The sequence below is a fragment of the Eutrigla gurnardus genome (assembly GCF_963514095.1).
Source record: "Eutrigla gurnardus genome assembly, chromosome: 12".
In the NCBI taxonomy this organism is placed as follows: domain Eukaryota; kingdom Metazoa; phylum Chordata; class Actinopteri; order Perciformes; family Triglidae; genus Eutrigla; species Eutrigla gurnardus.
The window spans coordinates 3,510,621-3,534,034 of record NC_139926.1 but is presented as its reverse complement, the minus strand read 5'-3'; the positions used below and the strand labels follow the sequence as shown (position 1 = coordinate 3,534,034).

The 23,414-nt window shown below is 42.7% G+C and overlaps 1 protein-coding gene across 1 annotated transcript; it reads right to left on the bottom strand.

Moving 5' to 3' along the window:
- Window positions 1-581: 581 nt before the first annotated feature.
- LOC311022190 (uncharacterized protein) lies at window positions 582-21,175 on the bottom strand (the record flags this gene model as incomplete). The annotated part of the gene is made up of 8 exons (XM_084023280.1): window positions 20,615-21,175; window positions 19,857-20,199; window positions 18,878-19,679; window positions 18,550-18,759; window positions 17,935-18,348; window positions 13,067-13,167; window positions 12,730-12,975; window positions 582-623 (listed from the first exon to the last, which is right to left on the bottom strand). The coding sequence occupies exons 1-8, from the start codon at window positions 21,022-21,024 to the stop codon at window positions 582-584; spliced, it is 2,568 nt and encodes an 855-aa protein (XP_083879406.1). The 5' UTR covers window positions 21,025-21,175.
- Window positions 21,176-23,414: the final 2,239 nt, after the last annotated feature.

Here is a 23,414-nt window from a genome sequence, read left to right as displayed (position 1 = left end):
TTTACTTCCTACAATCTGACTTCAGTTCAGCACAGCTCCATCTGTGTCACTGATTCCCCTCCAGTCTCCGGTACGCATGCCTCAGAGTTTGCTTACAGGTAGCACACTTTCCCGTCAACTTTGGTTTTTATAGATCACAACATTTGCGTGGAAAGTGGCGTACACACGTTTCCAGCCCCGTTTTGTGCGTACGCAAGCTTTATAAATGAGGCCCCAGGTCTGGTGGCAACCTCTGGTTCCGAAGAGTGAAGCCAATGTTGAAGTGCTCCTCCATCAGGATTTGAATGAAGTTGAATATATTGCCGTTAAGTATGTTAGAATGTTAGCAAGTTAGAATTTGTTCAAACTAGATTTTTAGAAAAATAGATTTAGTATGCATAAAGTATGTTTTTACTTTAATTGTCATTCTCTTCAGTGCTGAGAGCATGCCCTCGACATTATAATCTCTTTTCTTTACCCAGAGCCAGCCACCAGCTTTGCCTTAAGATCTCATCATCTCTTTGCCACAGTTACAGAAATGAGACAGCACTGTCTGCACACCTCCATGGGGGAAAAAACAGCACCCAGATCTTCATGTGCCCTCAACCTGAACCTTGCCAGATGTTCTGCCACAGAATCCACGACTATAGAACAAAGAACAGAATCGAAATATGACAGCTAGGGGAAGAAAGAAGCCAACGTCTTTTCCTCTAATGATGACTTTAGCGCCAGCTCAAGCAGCCAGTACCTTCAGCAGGTCCTTACAGTGATGGTAAGGGTCCGATTCGTCACCAGCAGCACAAGTTAATTAGGCAAATGTCATGTCTTTCTCTCCTCTGGCAGACAACAGCCTGGCCCACACGCTGTGAAATAATATTGTTAACCGATCAAAATAGCTGACCTCATTAATTTTTCCAGACGTTTCCTGTCGTCAGCTCCAGGTTTCAGCGGGCCACAGCATGATGCGTCACTTTTTTTTCTCCTCATAAGGTGCAGAGGTACCAGCAGAAACTTGGGCTATGTGACCTCTAACTTTCATATCCAAAGTAGCTTTTTTTCTTCACTTTTACCGTCATGACTCACTGTCTGCCCATGTGAAGAGTTGCTGCTATTCTTTTCTGTGAGCGACCACATTGTCTCTAGACTGTAACGAAGAGGAACAAGTCCTATTGTTCTAAAGTGGTTTGAAGTTTTGTCTGGAGTTTGATTTTCTTAATTAGGCATTAGAAGGCTTTTTTGTCATACAAATGTGTGAAAGAAGAAGTAGTGGAAAAGCATTTTAACTCTGCACAAATGTGGTAATGAAACAACTCGATGTGCCTATAAGTCTTGGTTTAGATAGGTGTTGATCTCCAATTATTTGTTACAGAATAAGGCCATGGATGTTCTTAAGTGTAAAAAATCCCATGAAAAACTAATAACATTTATAAATATTGTGTTTGTATCCAAAGTAGTAACTGTTTTGGGCCTATTTTCACCAGATTTGATGTCCCTTTATTTAATGCTAAATAACTTATCATTAAGACATCACAAAGAACCTTCATTTTCTCTTGGATGAAAGCAGGTAAGGAGGGAGAGGGATGCCGTTTGCATGTTCTCCCCGTGTGAGCGTGGGTTCTCTCCGGGTTCTCCGGCTTCCTCCCACAGTCCAAAGACATGCAGGATAGGGTTAGGTTAATTGATGGCTCTTAATTGCCCGTAGGTGTGAATGTGAGCCTGAATGATTGTCTGTCTTTACATGGGCCCGTTTCAGAAAGCGGGTTCAACAAACTCTGAGGGCCTGTCCACACGAAAACGTTTTCAGTGCGTAAACGCAGAAGTCTTGTGCGTTTCGCCCTGCCGTCCATACGAATCCACTTTTTTGAAACCAGCTCTCAGGGTGGAAAAGAAAAAAACGGCACCCCTCCGTTTCGTTATCGTTTTCGTGTGGACGACGAAAACGAATACGCTGACATCATCGCCCCGCTTCTTGACCCTCGAGCCTGACTTCTTCCCCCGCGACGTCTCGTAACAACAACAAGAACTCCGTGCTCGTAGCAGATATACTGCTCATCTGTACGACAGCGTATCATGGCCACTGTATGAAAAAAAAACGGAGCCGAGAGAGGGGGGCGATATTCCGGGAAAAAAGTAGCAGATATGCTACTTTATTACGATGCTAACAAACAACCGCTAGCTAACTTCCCATGAATGTAGGCATTTATTTGTCTAATTAATCCATCCCAACGTGTGACAACGCCTCGTCAAGGTCCTTAGGGTGACGGCTGTTGGTGCTTATTGTTGGTTTTATTTATACGGGACAAATTGTCATCTTATGGGTGTTTATTGATCGCGTGGTCGGGTGGATATTTAGCCGTAGCTCTCACCACAAACATCCGGTCACACTCCGTCTCTTCTTCTGCTTTTTTGTAGCAGAAACAGCACCACATATAGGCCTGGAATATGTACTACAGCGCGCTGAGTCGTTTTCAGTGGATTCGTCTGGACGCGGATTTTCTTGAAACGACGCCAAGGAAAAACGGAGAAAAAAAGTTTGTTTTGCTTCGTGTGTACGGGGCCTGAATCTAACCCTGAACTCTGAGTTTTCGGTTCCAGAACAGCAGTTCTGAGTTAGTTCGATCAACTCTGAGGATGTAAACTCTGAGTTAAACGCATGCCTGCCGACTCTACAAAGCCATCATCAATGGAGCTCCGATACGACGATTCACCATGGCAACCGGGAGAACGTTATTAGATATTACTTCATCTTTATGTAGAAAACGAGCTCATCCTGAGAAAGCGGAGCAAAGTAACTGCAGCAAAGTAGAGACAGGTCCCGTGGCAGACAATTACTGCCCGATCTAATGAATATAACTGAATGAAACATTCAATTGATCTAAAGGTGAAAAGGCTTTATTTTCAAGTTCATAGAGTGACCATGTTGTGTAATGGTTAGCAACGCTGCCTACGGGACAGGTGACAGGGGTTCAACTCCTGTGGTTCAGGAAGTAGTGGCATGTAAAAATTATTATTTTCATATAGGTGTAATCCCACAGGCACAATAAGAAAGTGGCTGCACCTGAAAACTAAGCATAAGAATATTGCGCAAATAGACTAAGACATATGGTTTTAATCATATTTCAGATATTAAACAGTTAATATATGCTTCTATTTCAACACAGAAATATGCCTAAACATTTCATAAATCTCCCGTTCGCAAGAAATCTGAAGAGCTCCGCAAAGAATCTGGTCGCGGATTATGTCCGCGATATGAAATGTTGAAAATGTTGGAGAATATTGTTTAGATATGTGATTGGTAGGAAACACGGTAATCAAAATTCTCTCCTGACGCAAAGCTGCTAGAATCACTTTTATTTTCATATCGATTAGGTTGACGTGGAAAGGATGGCACATTTTTTCAGAGTTGGTTCAGATTCCAGAAAAAGGCAGAGACATGTAGGCGAAACGCAGGGTTTGTTGAAGAAAACCTGCCAGCGAGCAGGTTAGGTTCACCGAGTATGTTGCCCTGGTAACTGACTCAGATTTATGCTGAACTGGCTTTGTGAAACCGAAAAAGTTTCCCTCATCACAGGGTTAACTAACTCAAGGTTTTCACTAAACCTGCTTTCTGAAACGGGCCCCCGGACTTTTGTCTGCTGTTTATATCCTGTGCAAAACTAAAAGTCAACATTGAGATTCAGTGGTCGGTGAATTGTTATTGTTTATAATCTCATTACTTGTTTGTCGTTAGTCATTCAAGTCAACATCAACCATGCTCTTTTCCTTAACTTAACAAAGTGGTTTTGTTTCTATACCGAACTTGCTGCAAAAACATACCTTTATTTTGAAAAGACACATGTAAAGAGTGTATACTAACACGCCGTAACTGGCACAAATGGCAAAAATTGAGCTATTGGGGAACGTACTGCGTCAGACTATTTGATGCGTTGGAGTGTTAATGTGCTGGTTGAACGCAACGCGGTCCAACACTCTGTGTCCATGCACTTTATCTTTGAACGTTGCGATGCTCTCCTTTCGACTTCTTTCCTGCTCTCCATGAACTCCTTTAGCTCCTAATGCTCCATTTCATGATGGCTGGAAACATTTGTGAGTGTTTTAGTGCTGAGCAGGTAATTAAAACACAGCTGCCCAAGGCTGCAGCTGAAAAAATGTTGACACCTGCAATGATGCTTTGTAAAGATGAGTGGTGGTGATAATATTCTGTGGGGTTGTCAGTCCAAGTCAACTCCTTTTGCATTACATTTAGTCATTTGATACAATGTTAATATATGTTACTGGTTATGGCATCTTTATAGTTAAGCCAATGGGCTTGTATCTGAGCCCCAGAGTCAGGGTCAGGAAGTCACAAAGCAGAGAGAGTATACTATGCCTTTCCTTCAAGCATTGAGCATTAGACTAACTATCCACCTGGCTGGACAGTTGTGTGGATGATTCAAGCACCTGTTTTCACACCATAGGCTTTATTATAATGGGCTGCAGTACAAGCTAGAGCAGAATGGTGGAAATCTGAGCCGTTTGCTCACTGATAGAAGGCTTAAGGAGTCATTGAGGTGTGTAAAACTCTCCTTGCCTAGCATCTGGTCTCTGTGTACCGCACAGAGCTCATAAAGTGGATCTTTTGTCTGACGGCCATGGCCTGCCCCAATGAAAAGGGAGCCCTGGCGCTGCCGTGCAAATGAGAATGTAATTCAATCTGGACGCCACAGCGGCTTTTATGTGTGGAAACGGACAGTTAACACATCTGCAGGTTCCATCTCTGTGCAGCCCGGCCTAATTTGTTTGTCATTACAGGCTTGGCTTTCATCTGTGGGTTCTGTGCAAGTGTTTCTGGCCTCTGTGTTAATAGACTGTTCACAGCCTCTTCTCCAGATGCCACCTCAATCCTGTGACCCTGTCTAGCATGCAACTGTCCAGCCTGATGTCACCCTGGGTAGTGGTGGAGAACAAATAAACACTACGTGCTTTGTTCTGTCTGAAACTGGGGAAGACAGTTCAGTCATGGTGTTGTCCAGGGAGACAGAGTAAAAGGAAGGGGGTGGTGATACATCCCCTTCCATGTCATTGAGATACCTTCAAACTTTTCCTCATGTTTTCTTATGAGCAGCAGCAGATATAATCCAACAAAGCTTGGTCAGTGCACCAAAGCTTCAAACTCTGCACGGCACCTTTGCATGCGTCCGTGGTGGCGTTTCAATATGCCCATTGTGCACGCAGTTTCTTTTCAAAATAAACTTCCGTCTTCACAGTAGGTTAGTGTGGTTGACATTAATTTCACTCACGTGACTAGTGAGTGACAAACAAGTCACTTGACCATTGACACTAAAGATATACGTTAGAACGACTGACGTGACAAAATGTCAACTTTAGTTTTAGCTTCACACGGCAGAACCTGAACTTAAGTCCTGTTTGTTTGACCCGTCAACCTCCCCTCCCTCCCTATGTGGACTATCTCTCTTTTTATAATATCTGTTGTTCTACCCATAATGCAGCAGGTGGCTGGATCATATACAAATGCTCAAAAGCTAAACAAGTTTTGGTATGAGACACCAAGGAGCACTGACCAAGCTACGTGGCCTTGGCGGTGAGATCGGTTTGTAGAATGTTAGATTCTTGCATTTATTTATTATTCAACAGTTTTAACTAATTTCACCTAAAAAAAAAAAAAAAATTCCCGGTTTGGGTTTAGGTTCCTTCTGAGTGGAGTTTGCATGTTCTCTCCGGGTTCTCCGGCTTCCTCCTACAGTCCAAAAGACATGCAGGATGGGGATAGGTTCATCGATGACTCTAAATAGGTGTGAATGTGAGCGTCAATGGTTGTCTGTCTCTACGTGTCAGCCCAGCCCAAAGGATTCTTTGCAGTCCAGGATTCAAAGCCAGGACACAGACATGTGGCCAAGTATACGTATTTACGTATACGTATTTATTTTACATCCAGCCAAATATCCCCTCAGAAGCATACCCCCTCAGAAGCCTCAGAAGCGATACGTTTCGCTGAATTTTTATAAATGCTTGTATTATCAGGTCAACACTTGTTGACCTGATAATTAAGTTCATTAGATGCATTTTTCTGGGAACCCTTATGTGCTATACTTAGGCTCATAATAAATAAATCTGACTTCAGTGAAAACAGTAAAAGCCATACTGAAATAGCTGCAGTCACCATGCAAGCACCTCTAATTGTAATCTACCCGGCAAGCAGATTTAGGAACACAGACCATGAACGCCTCAAAGCAGCACTTCCAAGAGCCGGGGAAAACGTGATAGATGTCTTCAAGGAGCCACTTCTGTAATTCAAAGTGCCATAAAGGTTCAGAACTTCTGTTGGCCAGCAGGCGAGTCTTTTGAAGAGAGGCTTTACATAGGAAACTGAGCTGATGGGGTAACTTTTTATTAGACAGCAAATTAAGGCTATCTTAAAATCTGGTAGAAGTTCCAGCCGCCGGTTATAAATCTGTCACTGGTAATGAAACACAGGGTGCTGCAATAAGGTGCTTGAATGGGGTCCTTGGGCGAAAGTGGGAACATGCATATTGGTGCTACCATATATGGGGGAAATGTTCTTAAGGACAGGAAATGAGAAGATTCTAACCATATTAAGTATTATACTGCTATTTTTTTTTATATATATATATATGAGACCTGTGGGAGGGAAATCTAAATCTAAACTAAGCTGATCTGTAGTTTGTAATTTACCAGAGACCAGATTCCTCACCATCACAGAATTATCTTCTGTTTAGACAGCTTAATTATCAGCTTTCATGGGTTGCCATAGTAACAGGGTAGGCATGAACTCATTGAGCTTGCTACATGTCGGTGCCACAGCTCTGGGAGCAGTGACAAGCAAACATGATGGATGTTTCACCCCTGTTTATGCTGGCTGCTTTCACAGTGGCATTTTCTATTTGCAGCATATCATCATGTGTGTCAAATGTGTGTGTCACAAGGAGATGATCGGAGACAACTGAGATAGGAAATGTAAAAGAAAACCCTTGTGACCAAACTCAATTTGAGCTGTGTTTAAAGGTGAACTTTTAACATTCTGCAAGTCTGCTTTCCTCACGTATTTTTTTAACTCAGTATGTCTCAGTAGCAATACATTTTCTATAGACACATATTGAATATTGTTAGATTATATCCTCTTTAAAGAGAAGTAACAGAGTGAGTACAGAAATATTATATTTCTCAGGATCTATGAAAATATACTTTTTTCAGAGATAAAACAAATGATGCAACCAATTTTTCTATTTATTTATTTATTGACATCCCTGCATAGTTATTGATCTTTCAAAAGATAATTTTGCTTTGTGGGTGTGACTTTTTTTGCTGTGTCATCATCATCATTCATATCTATACAACCAATGTGTTTATTATTATAATGTTTACAAGAGCACAAAGTTCTTCATAGAATGAGTCTTAGTTTTGCCTTCAAAATGAACCAGATTGATGCATTCAACCTCAGAATGTAGGCTGCAAATCTTCTAAATGCATGATGCAATCTGAAAGTAATCTTTTTAATAATGGTCATCCAACCATCTGTCATCCATCCATCCATCCATCCATCCATCCATCCATCATCATGATATTATTGTTAGTAGTAGTATAATTATTGTTTGTCCCTCTCCCCAGCAGCATTTTCCAGCTCTACCCGGGGGACCCTGAGGCATTCCCAGGCCAGACAAGATAAATATAATCTCTCCGGAGTTTTCTGGGTCTGCCCCGGGGGCCTTTTACAAGTTGATTTGCCCTGAAGACCTCTAAAGGGAGGCGTCCAGGAGGCTTCCTGAACCACCTCATCTGGCCATTTTCGACAAAAAGAAGGAAACGTCTATACTCCGAATTCCTCCAAATGTCTGAGACAAGGAGCCTTGAGCGAGACACTGACACTGAACCCAAGCTCACTGCTCCGAAATGCTTAGGATGGATTCAATACACAGGTCAAATTTCATGTATGCACCTGTATGTGATGATGATAAAAAAAATTTAAAAAAATCATTTCTGGATTTCACAGGTTATCTTTTCTAAACCTGTATGTCCAAGCTGACATAAGCCTGATAGCGTTATCTTCTCACAAAGCAAAGTAAACACCATTCAAATGTTTTCACAGTGCGTCCTTTTAAATTAGATGAATGCCAATGAAAATTGTTCAAGTGAATTGGGAAAGCGAGCGAAAGGAGAGAGTGGAGTCATGGGAGGTGAAGCCCTGCTTAGCCCAGGAGGCTCATCTGCAAATATTATGGTGCACCTGTTCCTGCTAAATAGCTCTGTCAATTACTTGCCAGCTCATATGTGCACAAGCTTTTATGGGAAATTGCATGCATTACTGAGGTGGATGGATGTGTGCATGTGTGTGTATGAATGCACATCCACTCAATAAAGTGTGCTGTAAAGTTGACCATTAATTGCCCCTGCATCTCTTCTATATGAGGCGATCCCAGCACAACGATGGAACATGGTTGTACATCAATATGGTTATCGGGTTCTGCACTGTATATTTGTCTAATTATAATTCAAAATATATTGTAACACTTCTTCTGAATATGTTATATTTAAGTGAGATATTGGGCTTTGTTTATAGACAATGCACCTCAAATATCTATAAATATGACACAAAACACCATTTGAAAAGCCTTCATTTTACATCTTATATCAAGAAATCTTACCAAGAGGATTTTCAATGGCTTTCTTATTTTACTACTTTTAAAGTGTTTCCTCCTCAGTGTGCAATCATTTCTTCTGTTTATACTGGAAGTTAATGAATCTGCCAGTAGAAAAGTTCAGTAGTTTTTTTTCTGCAGTCCAGTTGAGTAAAAGTGACATTTGAGAAGGAAACATCAAACATATTACCTGATTGTTTGAGAGAGACAATTCTGTGTGAACAATGGTTTTATCTGTTAGGAGTCACCTTGGTTGTTAGCTGGTGATACGAGAAGCACTTGGCAGAGAGATAAAGACACAGATTGTTTTGTGATTTCTACATTTTCTCAATGACCTTCAACAAGGATGTTCTTTATGAAGGTAGTTGTAATATTAATACGTTTTTTTTTTAGTAAAAGTGATGTTAGTAAAAGCTACCTTGAAGGGTGACTTCAGTATTTTTCAACCTGGACCCTGTTTTCATGTTGTTGTGTTAAAGTGATAATTGGGAACAGGTTTTAAAATGTGTTGAGTAGAGCAAGTCTGCATTGTCATTGCTCTAGGCAACACACTAAAAGCACGAAACTGCGTGTTTTTACCATAATTGTTTGACAACATTATGGAAAGGACCCTATAGGTAAATTAACCAAGTTACATCTGAGCAAACTTTGGTTGAATGCGGGTAAACAGTCTCTGTGCTCTGGTCGAGAGCAAAAGAGAATGCACTGGACGAAATGCAATCGGGGAACCCACTGAATATCCTCTGACAATGATTTTGATTTTGTATTGGTTAAAAATGACTTTGTAAACATGTGAAACAATCTAGTTGTATATGTCGTCTCACAACTCCAACTCCAGTCATGCATCTCAAGTTGCTTATCAGACTGTAAACAATGAGCAACAATTTATATAGCACATTTCATACACAGTGGCAATACAATGTGCTTTACACAAACAAAAGCAAAAGGACAGTACATGATAATAAGTAAAAGAAAGCCGCTACTCAGACACAGACATACATCAATCATACTCACATACATACATCAACCAATTCTGCAAGCAAACAAACAAACAAAACAAAAGGGCAGTACATGATTCAGTAAAAAAGTGTAAAACACAACAACAAATAAATAAAAGTAAAAAGGATAAAATGATAAAACAAAGTAGGCATCCTGCCTGTGTAAGATAAGAGGAAATGGATAAAATGCTTGGTCTTTAGTCTAGATTTGAAACTAGGAATTGTTGGAGCATTTTTGATGTCTTCTGGCAGTTGGTTCCAGAGTTGAACTGCATAGAAGCTGAGAGCTGCTTCACCCTGTTTAGTTTGGACGGTGGGTTTTACTAATAGGTGTTTCTGCTGTGATCTGGTAGATCTGACTGGTATATACGCCTGAAACATTTCAGATAGATACTTAGGCCCCATCCCATTGAGTGATTTGTAGACAAGCAGTAGCACTTTAAAGTCAATCCTGTAGCATACAGGGAGCCAGTGTAAGGATTTCAGTATGGGGGTTATGTGTTCAGTTCTTTTTGTTTTTGTAAGGACTCTAGCTGCTGCATTTTGTATCATTTGAAGCTGTTTAATGGTCTTTTTAGAAAGGCCTGTGAATAGCCCATTGCAGTAATCGACCCTACTGGAGATAAAGGCATGGATGAGTTTCTCCAAGTCATCTTTTGACAGAAACCCCCTTAGTTTTGCAATATTTTTTAAGTGGTAGAACGCTGATTTAGTGATTGTTTTCATGTGGCTGTTAAAATTAAGATCACTGTCTATGAGTACACCAATAAATCTAACAGTATCCTTTGCTTTAAGGCCTTTTGTGTCCAGGAGGTTGGCAATACTCCCCCTTTCCTTCTTATTGCCAAAAATGATTACTTCGGTTTTGTCTTTGTTTAGCTGGGGAAAATTCTGAGACATCCAGAGGTTAATTTGTTCAGTACAATGACAGAGCGTTTCAAGGGGCCCATAGTCGTTAGGTCTCAGGGCTAAGTTAACTTGGGTGTCATCCGCATAGCTATGATAGAAGTTTCCCACTGCAACTAAAAAGCTCCTGTCTTGTAAATATGATTTGAGCCATTTGATAACAATGCCTGAGAAACCAACCCAATGTTCTAGTCGGTGTAGTAATATGTTGTGGTCGACTGTGTCAAAGGCTGCACTAAGTTCCAGCAACACTAGGACTGATGCCCTACCTGTATCTGTATTTAAGCATACTGTATGTCATTTATAACTTTAGCAAGAGCTGTTTCCGGGCTGTGATTGTCACGAAAACCTGACTGAAAATTATCAAGGCAGTTGTTAAGAGTCAAAAATGTGGTAAGTTGATTAAACACCATCTTCTCAATAATTTTGCCTATGAAAGGTAAATTTGATATGGGTCTATAGTTGTTTAATATGGAGGTATTTCTTTTTCAGTAGAGTTTCACTACAGCTGTTTTTAGGGACGTAGGAAATGTGCCAGTTTGTAGTGATGTATTTATAATTTGAAGCAAATTTGTCTGTAGGAGGTGAGCAACAGATTTGAAAAAGCTAGTAGGCAGAATATCCAATTTACAAGTAGATGAGTTTAGGCTTTGTACTGTTTTTTACAAGAGCTTCAGTGTCAATCAAGCTAAATTCATCCATCATGTTAAGTGTATCTCTGTTTGTGGCTGGTAGTTCAAGGTGTTGAGTGATTTGCGTTTGAGATACGTTCAGTCTGATTTGATCAATTTTAGTTTTAAAGAAGGAAGCAAAAAGATTGTCTTGCTTTGCATGTCTCAGAGTTATATTTGCGCAGCATCTCTTTGTGTATTTGATAATGGATGAGAAGTTGGATTTGCGCCATTTTTTTTTCAGTCTTCCTACACTCTCTCTTTAGGAATTTAACTGTTGGATTTTGTTTCCATGGTGCTTTCCTCTTTTCAGTGACTTTTTTTAAGTTTAAAGGCGCAATCTCATCCATAATTGTAGCCATTTTTGAGTTAAAGGTATCCATTAAATCATCAACTGCGTCTGATGGTTGACTCGTGGCTTTTGAAAGGGCATGTTCAAAGAGAGCACCAGTGTGATCATTTATGATTCTCTTTCCTACCATCATACAACTGTTGTGGGTTTGTGGGGACATTCATACATCAAAGAAGACGCAGAAGTGATCAGACAGGGCCAAATCCTTGACACCTATAGTAATGCTTAGACCTTTAGTAATGACAAGATTAAGTGTATGGCCATGGGAGTGTGTTGGCCCTTGAACATGTTGTGTTAAGTTGAAAGTGTCAATTAGTGTGAGCAGTTCGTTGCCATAGTTGTTTTCTGTATAATCTACATGCATATTGAAATCCCCTGATATAATGATACAGTCAAAATCTAAACAAACGGATGACAACAATTCACCTAGCTCTTCTAAAAAAAAAACATGGTCATTCAGTCACTCATTTCGAGGGCGATGGGGATTAGCATGGACAGCATACAGTATATTGGCAGCGAATACACGTGAGCCCATGTGATTTGGATGAATGCCATCGGTTTAAAAAAAAATTATTTGTGCCAGAACACATTAAAATTGTCAATAAAACTCACACTTTGCTCACTGCAAGTATACTGAAGCCAGTTGTTGAGGCTAAGAAGTCTGCTGAAGTGTTTATTGCCACGGCCTATTGTTGGAATGGGACCTGAAATAAACGCAGACTTTCCACATCCTTCCGAAAGGCTCATGAGCGACGAAAAGTTGGTTTTCATCACTTCTGACTCACGACGGACTGTGTCGTTTGAGCCCACATGAATGATAACTCTAGTGATGGAGGATGATAAAGTGGGCAGCAACTTATATAGCCTTTTATGAACATCTGCGATCGTGGCACCAGGCATACAGTGTGTGAGAGCATAAAGAATCTGATGTTTCTTGTGATTGAATCAATCATGATGAGGGTCGTGGGAGGGAACAACGGGGGAGGCCGAGAGAGACCACCAGGAGAGGCTGGTTTCTCCTGGCTCAGATTGACTCCCCGCTGCCGGGGGGGAATGAGAGGAGGCAGCGTGGATGACTGTGGAGACTGTCGGGTCACAGCAGCTGTAACTGTGCTCTTGCACGTTGACTCCGCTGGAGATGAAGCTAGGGCCAATGAAGTGCGTCTTACGGCAGGTAGATGAGATGAAGCTGTGGCTGATGGAGGACAGTCTCCATCAGACAACTGGGAACCCAGAGACAGGATAAGTGACTGGGCAGGTGGGGGACAGGAGGAGCCGGTCAGAGGGGGGAACTCCTCCATTTCCTGGATGTCCAAGCCACCCATAGATGGCCGTGGGGATGCGACATCCACAGCGGCTACTGGAGCTTGAAAAGTGGGGCTGTGCTCCAATTTTGGAGGCAGCTTTTCCGGTAGCTGAGGACGAGGAAGACCACCAGAGCGCCTATTTACAGCCTCCTTCAGCAACCTGCGGCGGAATGATGAGGATTTCCCCAGCTGACTGTACTCCGTCACCGCAGCTGCCGCCGTCGGAGGGGTCGACGCGTCTGGTGGAGAAACTTCCACTGCTGCCACTGCTGTCGCAGCTGGGACGGAGTCCGGTTCCAACTGAGGGGAAGGAGAAGCATCAGGCTCTGGAACAACATTGGCCTTGGGGACATCGGCAGGGTGAACAGGGACATTAAGTGGTAGAATGGCAAAGGGGTTAGTGAGGTGGAGGGACGTAGGTGCAACCGCTCAGGGATGCCCATTCCTATCTTTACCCACCACCACTGACCAGGGGGCCTGTAAGCTGGGGGTTGAGCATGAGGAGGGCCGGTGACAGGGTGGTGAAGAAGAGTCCCAGAGGATGGTGTCGGCGATGGCTGAGTTCATTGAGGAGATGATTTTGGACCGCCTTTGCTGCGGTGTCAGCAAAGGCGGTGAGGTGGGAATCTTTTTTTTTTCTGCTATCCGGCAATCATCGCATGGGTTGGCGGTGGGTGGTGAGGTGCATGGTGCCATGGCTGGAGCAGATAGTGGCTGTGAAAAGAGAAAAAGAGCACAGCTCCTGCAGCAAAGGTGTCTGTAGTAGCCTAGCCTATGCTAGGTTGGCTAGCAGCTGGCTAGATCGCTTGTGCAGTTTTGACAAGGGAGGTAGATAGGAGGCAAGACTTACCGGCATGGGCCCAAAGACTGGGCCCGGTGAGGTTGCTGGGTGTCCGATAAGCAAGGGTTCAAGCTGCTCTGCTGCTCTGGGCTCACAAGTGGCAGAGCAGCAACCTTACTGGATCTGGATCCATCTGGATTCTGGTGTGAAGCTGTTCACAAAGTTAGCTTCATAAATCAAGGGCAACTCTAGAGCTAAGTGTTAAAATCATCTTGATAGCTTATTGCATTGTTAGCATAGTAGCAACCTGTCAATCAAAAGGTAGCCCTAACCCTTAAAGCATACCCTGCTTTATGGTCTATTTGACTCTAAATGGACCATACTTTACGAAATAGACATCATGCTATATTGAAGGAGACTTCCAACTAGAGATTGAGACCATAAACTTATATTTACAATGTTTACTGAGATAATAAATCAAGTGAGAAGTAGGGTCATTTTCTCATCAAATTCAATGCAATCAGACTTAATTTTGCAACTGGAGAAGTCACCCCCTGATGGCCAGCACAGAGAATGCAAGATTAAGGCTCTTCAGCCGTAGCTTCACTTTTCAGGACAGAGGTTGTCGCCTATATAGAGCGTGTCTTTCGCTTAATCCAGTGTCATGTGGCTTGTGGCATGTTACTGGACAACGGAAGAAATGTGAATGACAGTTGGAGAGTGTTGGTCAGAGTTTGTTGTGTTGGTGTACAGTAAGCGTAGCCTATTTTTATCTAACTGATTTTCAACATGTCAAAAACCAGCACTTTAGTGAAAGTAAATTGATGATGAAGCCCAAGGTTTGCAGCCCATTTTGTGAGTATTGTCTGCAGCCTTCTAACTCATTACTGGACACATTACAAAAATACATTGTTGTCATTAGTCACTTAGACACAATGACATATATCAGTATATATGTCATTTTGTATATTCATTACATCATAAATTTATGTCTGATACATTAAATTACCTTTAGTCTAGTTTAAATTAATCTACTCCATCATTAGAAAATCAAGGTCCTATTGATATGCAAATATTGTTCATTACAAAAGTTTCACTGCTGGACAATGATGTCTCCTACTTCACTGAAACGTCCATTCTCTATGTTTGCGCACATCTCAGGTTGGCTTCCACACAAGTTGTAATGTCACAAAATCTTGCTAGTCGGTTTCACAACATAAAATTGCCTCGAAGATTTAATGTAAGCATGGAGAATCTTTTCTCCTTTTCATCCTATTCATCAAGCACACAGCAGTTTGTGTGTCTGCAAGGTGCTCCGTTTTCAAGGGATGATCGCTCAAATAGTAAGAGGAGATGTCTTCACAGAGGATGGTTATGTATTCATCTGGATTTATGGAGGCTATGCTCTTTGAGATGGACAATTTAACAGAAAGATTCTCACAGCACAGGAAGGAAGGGTGTAGTAGTGGAAATAAAGGAGCATTAGATGTACAACCTGATTGTTAAAAGACAAATAAATTAGGCAATTTATCGATGAATGCAAAATTACTTGAATGAATAGAGGAAGGATTTTGTTGTTTGCGTTCATCAAACTTTAATTTAAACTTGACCATCCATGAACAGTAAAATCACTGCAGGCAGCAATAACACTTTTCCTTCATTGTTAAGACATTCCACAGTGCGTTTGTCTGCATTGATCGCAGTGTGAACATCTTTATCACCACCGTGGCTGTGTCCCAAATCACAGGGATTTTCTTGTGTAATAGTGCAGTCTGTCTGCATAGTAATTGTTATGATTAGACCCTATACAGTGCGCTCAAAGTATCCCGCAATTCTTCTGGAAAAGAAGTGTACAACCTTTGTTACTAATGGAGCATTATTGCATCAGGCATTTTGGTGAAGTAAAAATGACATGAACGACAGCAGAGAGATTCAGACAAATCTATGAAAATATTAGATTTAATATGAGTATCACACTACTAGTCCTCTACATAATCCACTACATAGTCCTGTAAAACTCCCTGGACAGTTAGTAGGAAGTAGTGTATGAGTGAGCTATATCAACCAGCTGCGCCATGTCTTGCGGTTGTGCATATTTTGCAATGCTATTTTCTTAGTAAATATAGATAAAGAATGGAACTAACACAGTCTGAGGCAGAGAAATATACATGAGTTGTTTATTTGTGGAAGAAGAAAAAAACTACTCAATAGTAGCCAAGTTCAACTGGAGAGAATGTTTGTGACTGACTAAAGTCTAGATGTGAGATAAGTGGCCTCAGGGCCAGCCTCTGGTCAAAAACCAGACAGCCTTTAAAAATAATGGTATTTTTTCCCTTTTTGCAGTAAGTTGACAAGCCACAATGAGAGAGAAAGAAAAATGAAGTATAGCCTACTGTAGATGTTGCCATTGGCTGACCAGAAGTAAAAATGCATTTCATCTTGCTGGAAGCAAAGTAGCACAACACAAGGACGTCAGGAATATTGTTGGTTTGTTTGTTTACTTGACCTCACTCAGCTGTTTCTGTAAATAGAGACCAAAAGACCAGGAGCAGATATAGAAGACTGCCATCATGAAAGCCTTGAGCAAATTGCTATCTGCTGCTCCGGAGCTCCTTACTGAACACAATAATGCAGATGTTGTACTTGGCATGTTGAAAGATGTTTATATTGCTCCCTTAACTCAGTCGATTTCCTTAGAATGTCAACTCAATGTGAAGAATATAGAAATGTAGTTTTACTTTCCAAATAAATAGAGATATTGGTCCTGTCATAGATTAGACTAGATAAAAAAAAAAATGTATTAAGAAAAGTTTGGTCTGTAGAAATAGAATGGAAAATAAAAAATAATAAAAATAAACTTAACATTTAGAAGTTGGTTTGGAACAAAAATACACGTATAAAAATGAAAAAGCTGAACTAAAAACTGAAGTAATGTATCCAAGTAACTGCTTGATCATTTCATCCGAGGATTTGCCTGATGACATGAGCCATCTGTAGCGGATTACTCTAACGATTTCTGTATTCTCACAGCCGAGTGTGAGTGGGGAGAATACAAAAGTGTGTTAGTTCCTTTAATTTGTTATATGAGGGGTTAGTGAGGAACAACCGATGATGTAATGCAATTGGCAAGCATGCTTTTGCTCCTGTTATCATTTTGGCTCCTGTTATCATTTTGGCCAATATCTGAGACGTCATGATGACCTGGAGAAGACAATTTCAATTCTTGAAATGTTGGATTAGCTTTTTGGGCTAAGTGAGGAAGAACAAATGATGTATCACAGTGCTGATTTAACTGTGAATATTTTAGCATAAAGCTTCCTCTACGTGGGTTGCAGTTGCCTTGCGTAGATACATAGTACCTTCCAAATGCAATTGGACAAGCATGCTTTCGCTCCTATCATTCTGCAAGGTTGGACTTGTTAATTAATTTATCTGGCTAATCAAACAGAACTCGTCCCTGGGTGGGCTTGAACCACCATCCTTTCGGTTAACAGCCGAACACGCTAACCAATTGTGCCAAGCTGGGGAACAATAGTCTTTTAAGGGGGGGGAAGAAGGAGGAAAAAGGGGAAGAAGGGGGGAAGAAGGGGGGAAACAAATAATCGCTAGTCAATCAATCATATCCGATTAAACAGGCCGTCGGACTTTAAGAATGAATTACGCCGGCCATTTGTAAATGTAAATCATGTCTCAAAATGTAAATCAAATAGTTTGACCCCTATATCGCATTTTAACTCGGACTTTTGAATGAATTACGCCGGCCGATTTACAATCTCACTCATTTCACGGCCGATTTACAATCTCACTCATTTCAACAATATCATTTCATCTGTAAATGTAAATCATGTCTCGAAATGTAAATCAAATAGTTACCTTGTCGTGTAGTTCTCCAAAGTATTGCTTCTACGGAACGGACGGAACGGACGGACAGAACGGGACGATGTGATTGGTCGGTCAACATATGGAGAAGAAATGGAAGGGGAGGATTTCATTGGTCAACATATGGACAAGAAATGGAAGGGGAAGATTTCATTGGTCAACATATGGACAAGAAATGGAAATGGGAAAGCAGACTTTCGAGAGTGAGGTAGCGCCACAGAGACAGAAGTACTGCTTTTTAGAGGGGGCGTGGCCAATATCTGAGACCTCATGATGACCTGGAGAAGACAATTTCAGTTCAGTTCTTGCAATTTTGGATTACCTTTTTGGGCCTAAGTGAGGAAGAACCAATGATGTATCACAGTGCTGATTTAACTGTGAATATTTTAGCATAAAGCTTCCTCTACATGGGTTGCAGGATGAGGATGTAACGGGCTGTGAGGAGGCAGCAGCCAGGGAGGATGTAACGGGCTGTGAGGAGGCAGCAACCAGGGAGGACATAACGGGCTGTGAGGAGGCAGCAGCCAGGGAGGACATAACGGGCTGTGAGGAGGCAGCAACCAGGGAGGACATAACGGGCTGTGAGGTGGCAGCAGCCAGGGAGGAAGCAGGAGGTACCGAGGAGGGACAGGAGGAGAAACTTGGACCATCAAGGAGACTTGACACAACAAGGTCATGTGTCTGATCCTCCTCAAAGCCCTCATCTTCTTCTTCGCCCTCATCCACATCTTCCAGCATGGCTTCTGTCTCCTCAGAGTCAGGCTGAAACTTCAGAGGCTGTCCAGTCTGACTAAGCAGGTAGTCAACACCAAGCAGCTCTCCTATGAAAAAGAACAGAAACATGTGCACATGCATTACAAGTTGTACTATGTATTATATAAATACCATTTCATTTTAAAATCAGAGTTGTATCTGCATTATTTTATGAGTGTACATTTTGCAAATAAAGCCTTGTTCTACTTAAAGACGCTTAAAACCCAGAAACTAAAACTATTATGTAGCCAGATTATAATTAGACATACCAGTGTATTTGGCAGGTGGCCTGAAGGTTGGCACAAATGCACGGCCAAACACCTTCAAGCTGTTGGTGTTGACACAATGAGCCACATCCCCGGCGTACGTGCGGAGAGACGATGACCTGGTGGTCACCGCCGCAGTCCCCCGATCCTGGTTCCACCTGTTCAGGCCTTCCAGGAGGTACAGCTGGAAGTTCAGTGTGTTTGCACTGGTTCCTGGGAATCATCAAAATATTTATGCCAATGAAAAAAGGTTTTGCTTTTCAATCTGAATAATGAATCAATTAAAAAAAACATTCATTATTTAAAATATCAAACATAGAAGAGAACCAACCTGGAATGAACCTGTTCAGGTGGCAGTGAAAGGATTCTAGGGATGTGGACCCTCTGGCACAGCGGTACCTTTTCAAAATGATCCCTCCCTTTGTTGTGGTGCCAACCTCGGTGTACAGCTGCACACCTGGCACGTCCTGGATGCACCTGACGTGGCGTTTCTGCACACGCCAGATGTGCTCAATTCGGACCTGGTCCAGCAGCGGCACCCCCATGAGGTCTCTGCCATTTGCGCCACCCAGGGTTTGCAGCAGTCGATCGATGAGGGTGATGGTGGTTTCCTCGCCCCGTGTTGTTCTGCGGCAGTATTGGCTCAGCTCTGTCTTGCTGATCCGCGTGTCCACCAGGCGATCAGTGATATCAGGCACACCCTCCTGCCTGAGCTCACATCGCTTTGCCTGCCGCAACAGAGCGAGGTCCCCAGCATCCCACTCGAAAATACATGCAGACAGACTGCCCATGAAGGTGGGGTAGAGGGGATGAGCATCTGTGGTGCAGCCGACAGCCAGCCTCCTCATGAAGTGCCAGATGTCAAGTCTTATGAGGAGGTCTCGCCACTCTGAAAACCTGGTCTGCAGCTTGGTCACCCCCTCACTCACACAGCAGCCACAGTCCACATATAGCAGCACAGGGGGTGGAACAGCTGCCTGGCGGTACCGCTGCATGATCCCAGACACCATGGCATCCAGTCCAGCACCCTCCTGCACGGACAGGACACTGGTCAGGATCTGGCTAACCTCGTTGCCAAGCGAGGTCACCCAGAGAGCTGTCCCCTTGCCGTGGCCGGCCAGCTTCTTTGTGATCTGGAATTAGACAACAGGAATACTTAAGATTACACATTCTTTTAAATTGTCTAAAGGCAGGGAGTGTATATAGATTTATTACACAGCACACATTTATAATAGCTGCTAATGTAATGTTATCACTGATAACAATGTTGATGTGTATGAGTATATATTAGATGCATGGAAATCTATTACACAAGTATTTGTTACCTTTTTGGTTGAGTCCATCTTTAAGATGGAACCAAATGTGGAGGTGATGCAGGCCTTAATGTGGTCCAGGCGGGAGAGGATGTCCCTGTTGTACACAGTAAGCAGCCAGCGACTGGAGGGGATGTCGATGGGCTCCGGAGGCTCCTGGCAGACCACTGGGAAGAGGCTTGGTTGATCCACAAAGTCAGCACACTCCCCAAGATAGTGTGCCAACCGGCTCAGCCATTCCTCCCCATGGTTCTCTTTCAGCTGCTTCACCAGTCGTGCTGGACTGTTGCCCAGGGTCCGGTCCCGAAGCAGCCGAATGACACGAATGTCACAAGCATACCTGAAATGTATATTTCATTTCATTAATTGGTTTATTTAAAAAAGTGACAGTGTACAATAAATGTATTGGACCAGATAAAGCACAATGTTAATTGCCATATTTTCCCTGAGCATGCACATTTAACAATATAAAAAGATAATTCCACATATTACTCATAAATATACTTGGCCAGTATACACTCAGACCTTAATGACAACATGACTCTCGGCTTTCAACAACATTTTAACATAGTAGTTTAAAACTAATTAGGGATAGCCTTGATGATCTTGTTTGACGATTTAGAATTTATTCAAATAAGTTTGATTTTGTCTTTAAAATTTAAATTCATTTGTTTTTATTGTTGCACTTGTTAGTTACATGTTTATTGAAGGGTAATTTCAGTGGTGTATGAGGTTTCAAAATCTGCTTTACTCACTTGCGGGTCAGGATCAGCCGGAACAGCTTCTGGTGTGGCAAGTCAAGCTGGTCACGGACAGTCTGACTGGTTGACAGATAGTTCAGAGAACACACAGTGCATCTGAGTGTCTCTGTCACCATCAGGTAGTACCTGTCGATGTCCAGGACCTTCCGAGCCCTCTTGTGGACACCGTAGCCTGTCAGCTGCTTTCCACAAGTTGGGCAGGACACCCTCACCTTCCACAGGTGATAGGGCATCCATACCATCAGCCGATGGGTAAAGAAGCGGTCGGGTGTCGGTGTCTGGTGGTAGATGAGGGCAGGGACAGGGGGCTCGTACCACAGCTTCAAATCTGGCCGTAGTTTGCCGGTCTGAAAGATTGTGTTGGCAATCCATCTCTGGTCCTGCACAGGGATGGTCTTGCTCATTTCACCCGGCAACCAGAATGAAGCTGCAGCTCCAGAAGCGGCTGCCTGAGCTCCTCCAGACTCCTCCTGTTATAAACACATAAGAATGCCATTGTTGCATAAATAAAGGACACACAAAATAAACTACAACAGAGGCAAACCAATGAATAAAGGCTAAACTCACAGAGGCCAGTGCCTGGCTGGTGTACACAGCAGGGCTGGGGGTCCTGACAGAGGCTGAAGAGGGGGTGGATGGAGCGGGGCTAGGGGTCCTCATGGAGGCCGTAGAGGTGGTCGTCAAAGAGGATGGAGCGGGGCCGGGGGCTTTCAGAGGGGATGGAGGAGAAGGAGAAGGACTGGGAGTCCTTCTAGATACTAAATTTGGCTTTGTTGAGGCCGACTGTGCTCCACCAAATCGGGATTTAGTGAACTGGAAGGAGAAACAATAACGACGAGTTAATATTATGGTGCGATGCATACAAACAATTCATACAAGACATTAATTACTGCAACAATATTCACCAATGCTAAACTTGGAGGGGGGCGCAGGAAAGACCGCTGGGCTACATTATCACCAGGGGCTGACACTGAGGCCACAGGCTGGACATCAGCAGGAGGAAGAGGAGTGGCAGGCTGCTAAAACAACAGCATTATGACATGTGCTGTAACAGCAACAGCATAACAGCAATGTAAACAGATATGCGGGATTGTGATTTTTCTAATGCTCACCTTAACAGTGTGAAATCCACAACTACAGGCTATGGACCCTCCAAAGATGTTGGTCTGTCCACGGGCCTGCATGGGGCATTTCTCAATCTGAAACAATCAGTATTTTATTCAGCCTGGAGTGAGACATTCAGTGTACAGTCCATGGTCAGATTAATACAATCTGTACCATCAGAATGACTATTTCTCATCTAGTGATATGCATGGTCATAAGTAATAGGTGGATATTTTGCTCTACTTTACCTTCTGGTAGAGGTCATGCCATTTGCGCTGCCTCGGGGCTGGTCTGTTGCCTCCTCCAGCAGGCCAAACCCCAGAGCTGGCAAATTTCTTAAGTCTCACCATCCACTCCCCCTCTCCCATTGCCTTGTGGCTCTTTGGGTTAGAACTCATCTGAAGACAACAAGGAAATAATAACAGTAGTTACAACTATGAATCACAGTTGAATAACGTTAGTTTATGTTAAAACAGGTCATCAGCAACTTAAATGTTGAGCTAAATGATGCCTTACTTTAATCAGAATATTCGGAATATTATAACGATATAAATATATAGTCATACACGAGTGTCTCCATTCATTGTAACGCTATTACAGTACACACCGACCGCTAACGCAGCATAGTAACGCTATTACAGTAGCTAGCTACGATGACTGAATATTATAACGATATAAATATATAGTCATACACGAGTGTCTCCATTCATTGTAGCGCTATTACAGTACACACGACCGCTAACGCAGCACAGTAACGCTATTACAGTAGCTAGCTACGATGACTGAAGTTGCTGGAAAACTTCATGACTCGCCAACGAAATCATAGAATTAGAATATGGAAATATAACATTGATGACCATTCGATCAGAAAAAAATGAATGTATTTACTGTAAATCAGATGCAAGTTTTCCAAGTTTTCGTTCGCTTCGAGACGGAGACGTAAGCGGGCGGGCCAACGTAACCAGAAAGAAGCGACGTGATTGCCCCCTCAGATTGGACAGCGACGACTCTGATTGGCCTCCGTCCAATCTTGACATTGGAGAGGGAGTCTCGTGATTGGCCTCCGTCCAATCTGATGTCGAAGCGTGATTGGTCTCCATCCAATCTGACATTGGACAGCGACGACTCTGATTGGCCTCCGTCCAATCTTGACATTGGAGAGGGAGTCTCGTGATTGGATGCTGAGATTGGACCGTAGACCGACTCTCCTGAACCAAGTAGCGCCACAGAGACAGAAGTGTCGCTCTGTTGAGGGGGCGTTGCCAATATCTGAGGCCTCATGATGACCTGGCGAAGACAATTTCAGTTGTTGAAATTTTGGATTACCTTTTTGGGCCTAGGTGAGGAAGAACCAATGATGTATCACAGTGCTGATTTGACTGAATATTTTAGCATAAGCCTTCCTCTACATGGGTTGCAGTTGCCTTACGTAGACACGTAGTGCCTTCCAAATGCAATTGGACAAGCATGCTTTCGCTCCTATCATTCTGTAAGGTTGGACTTGTTAATTAGTTTACCTGATTAATCAAAGAGAATTCGTCCCTGGGTGGGCTTGAACCACCATCCTTTCGGTTAACAGCCGAACGCGCTAACCAATTGCGCCACAGAGACAGAAGTACTGCTTTTTAGAGGGGGCGTGGCCAATATCTGAGACCTCATGATGACCTGGAGAAGACAATTTCAGTTCTTG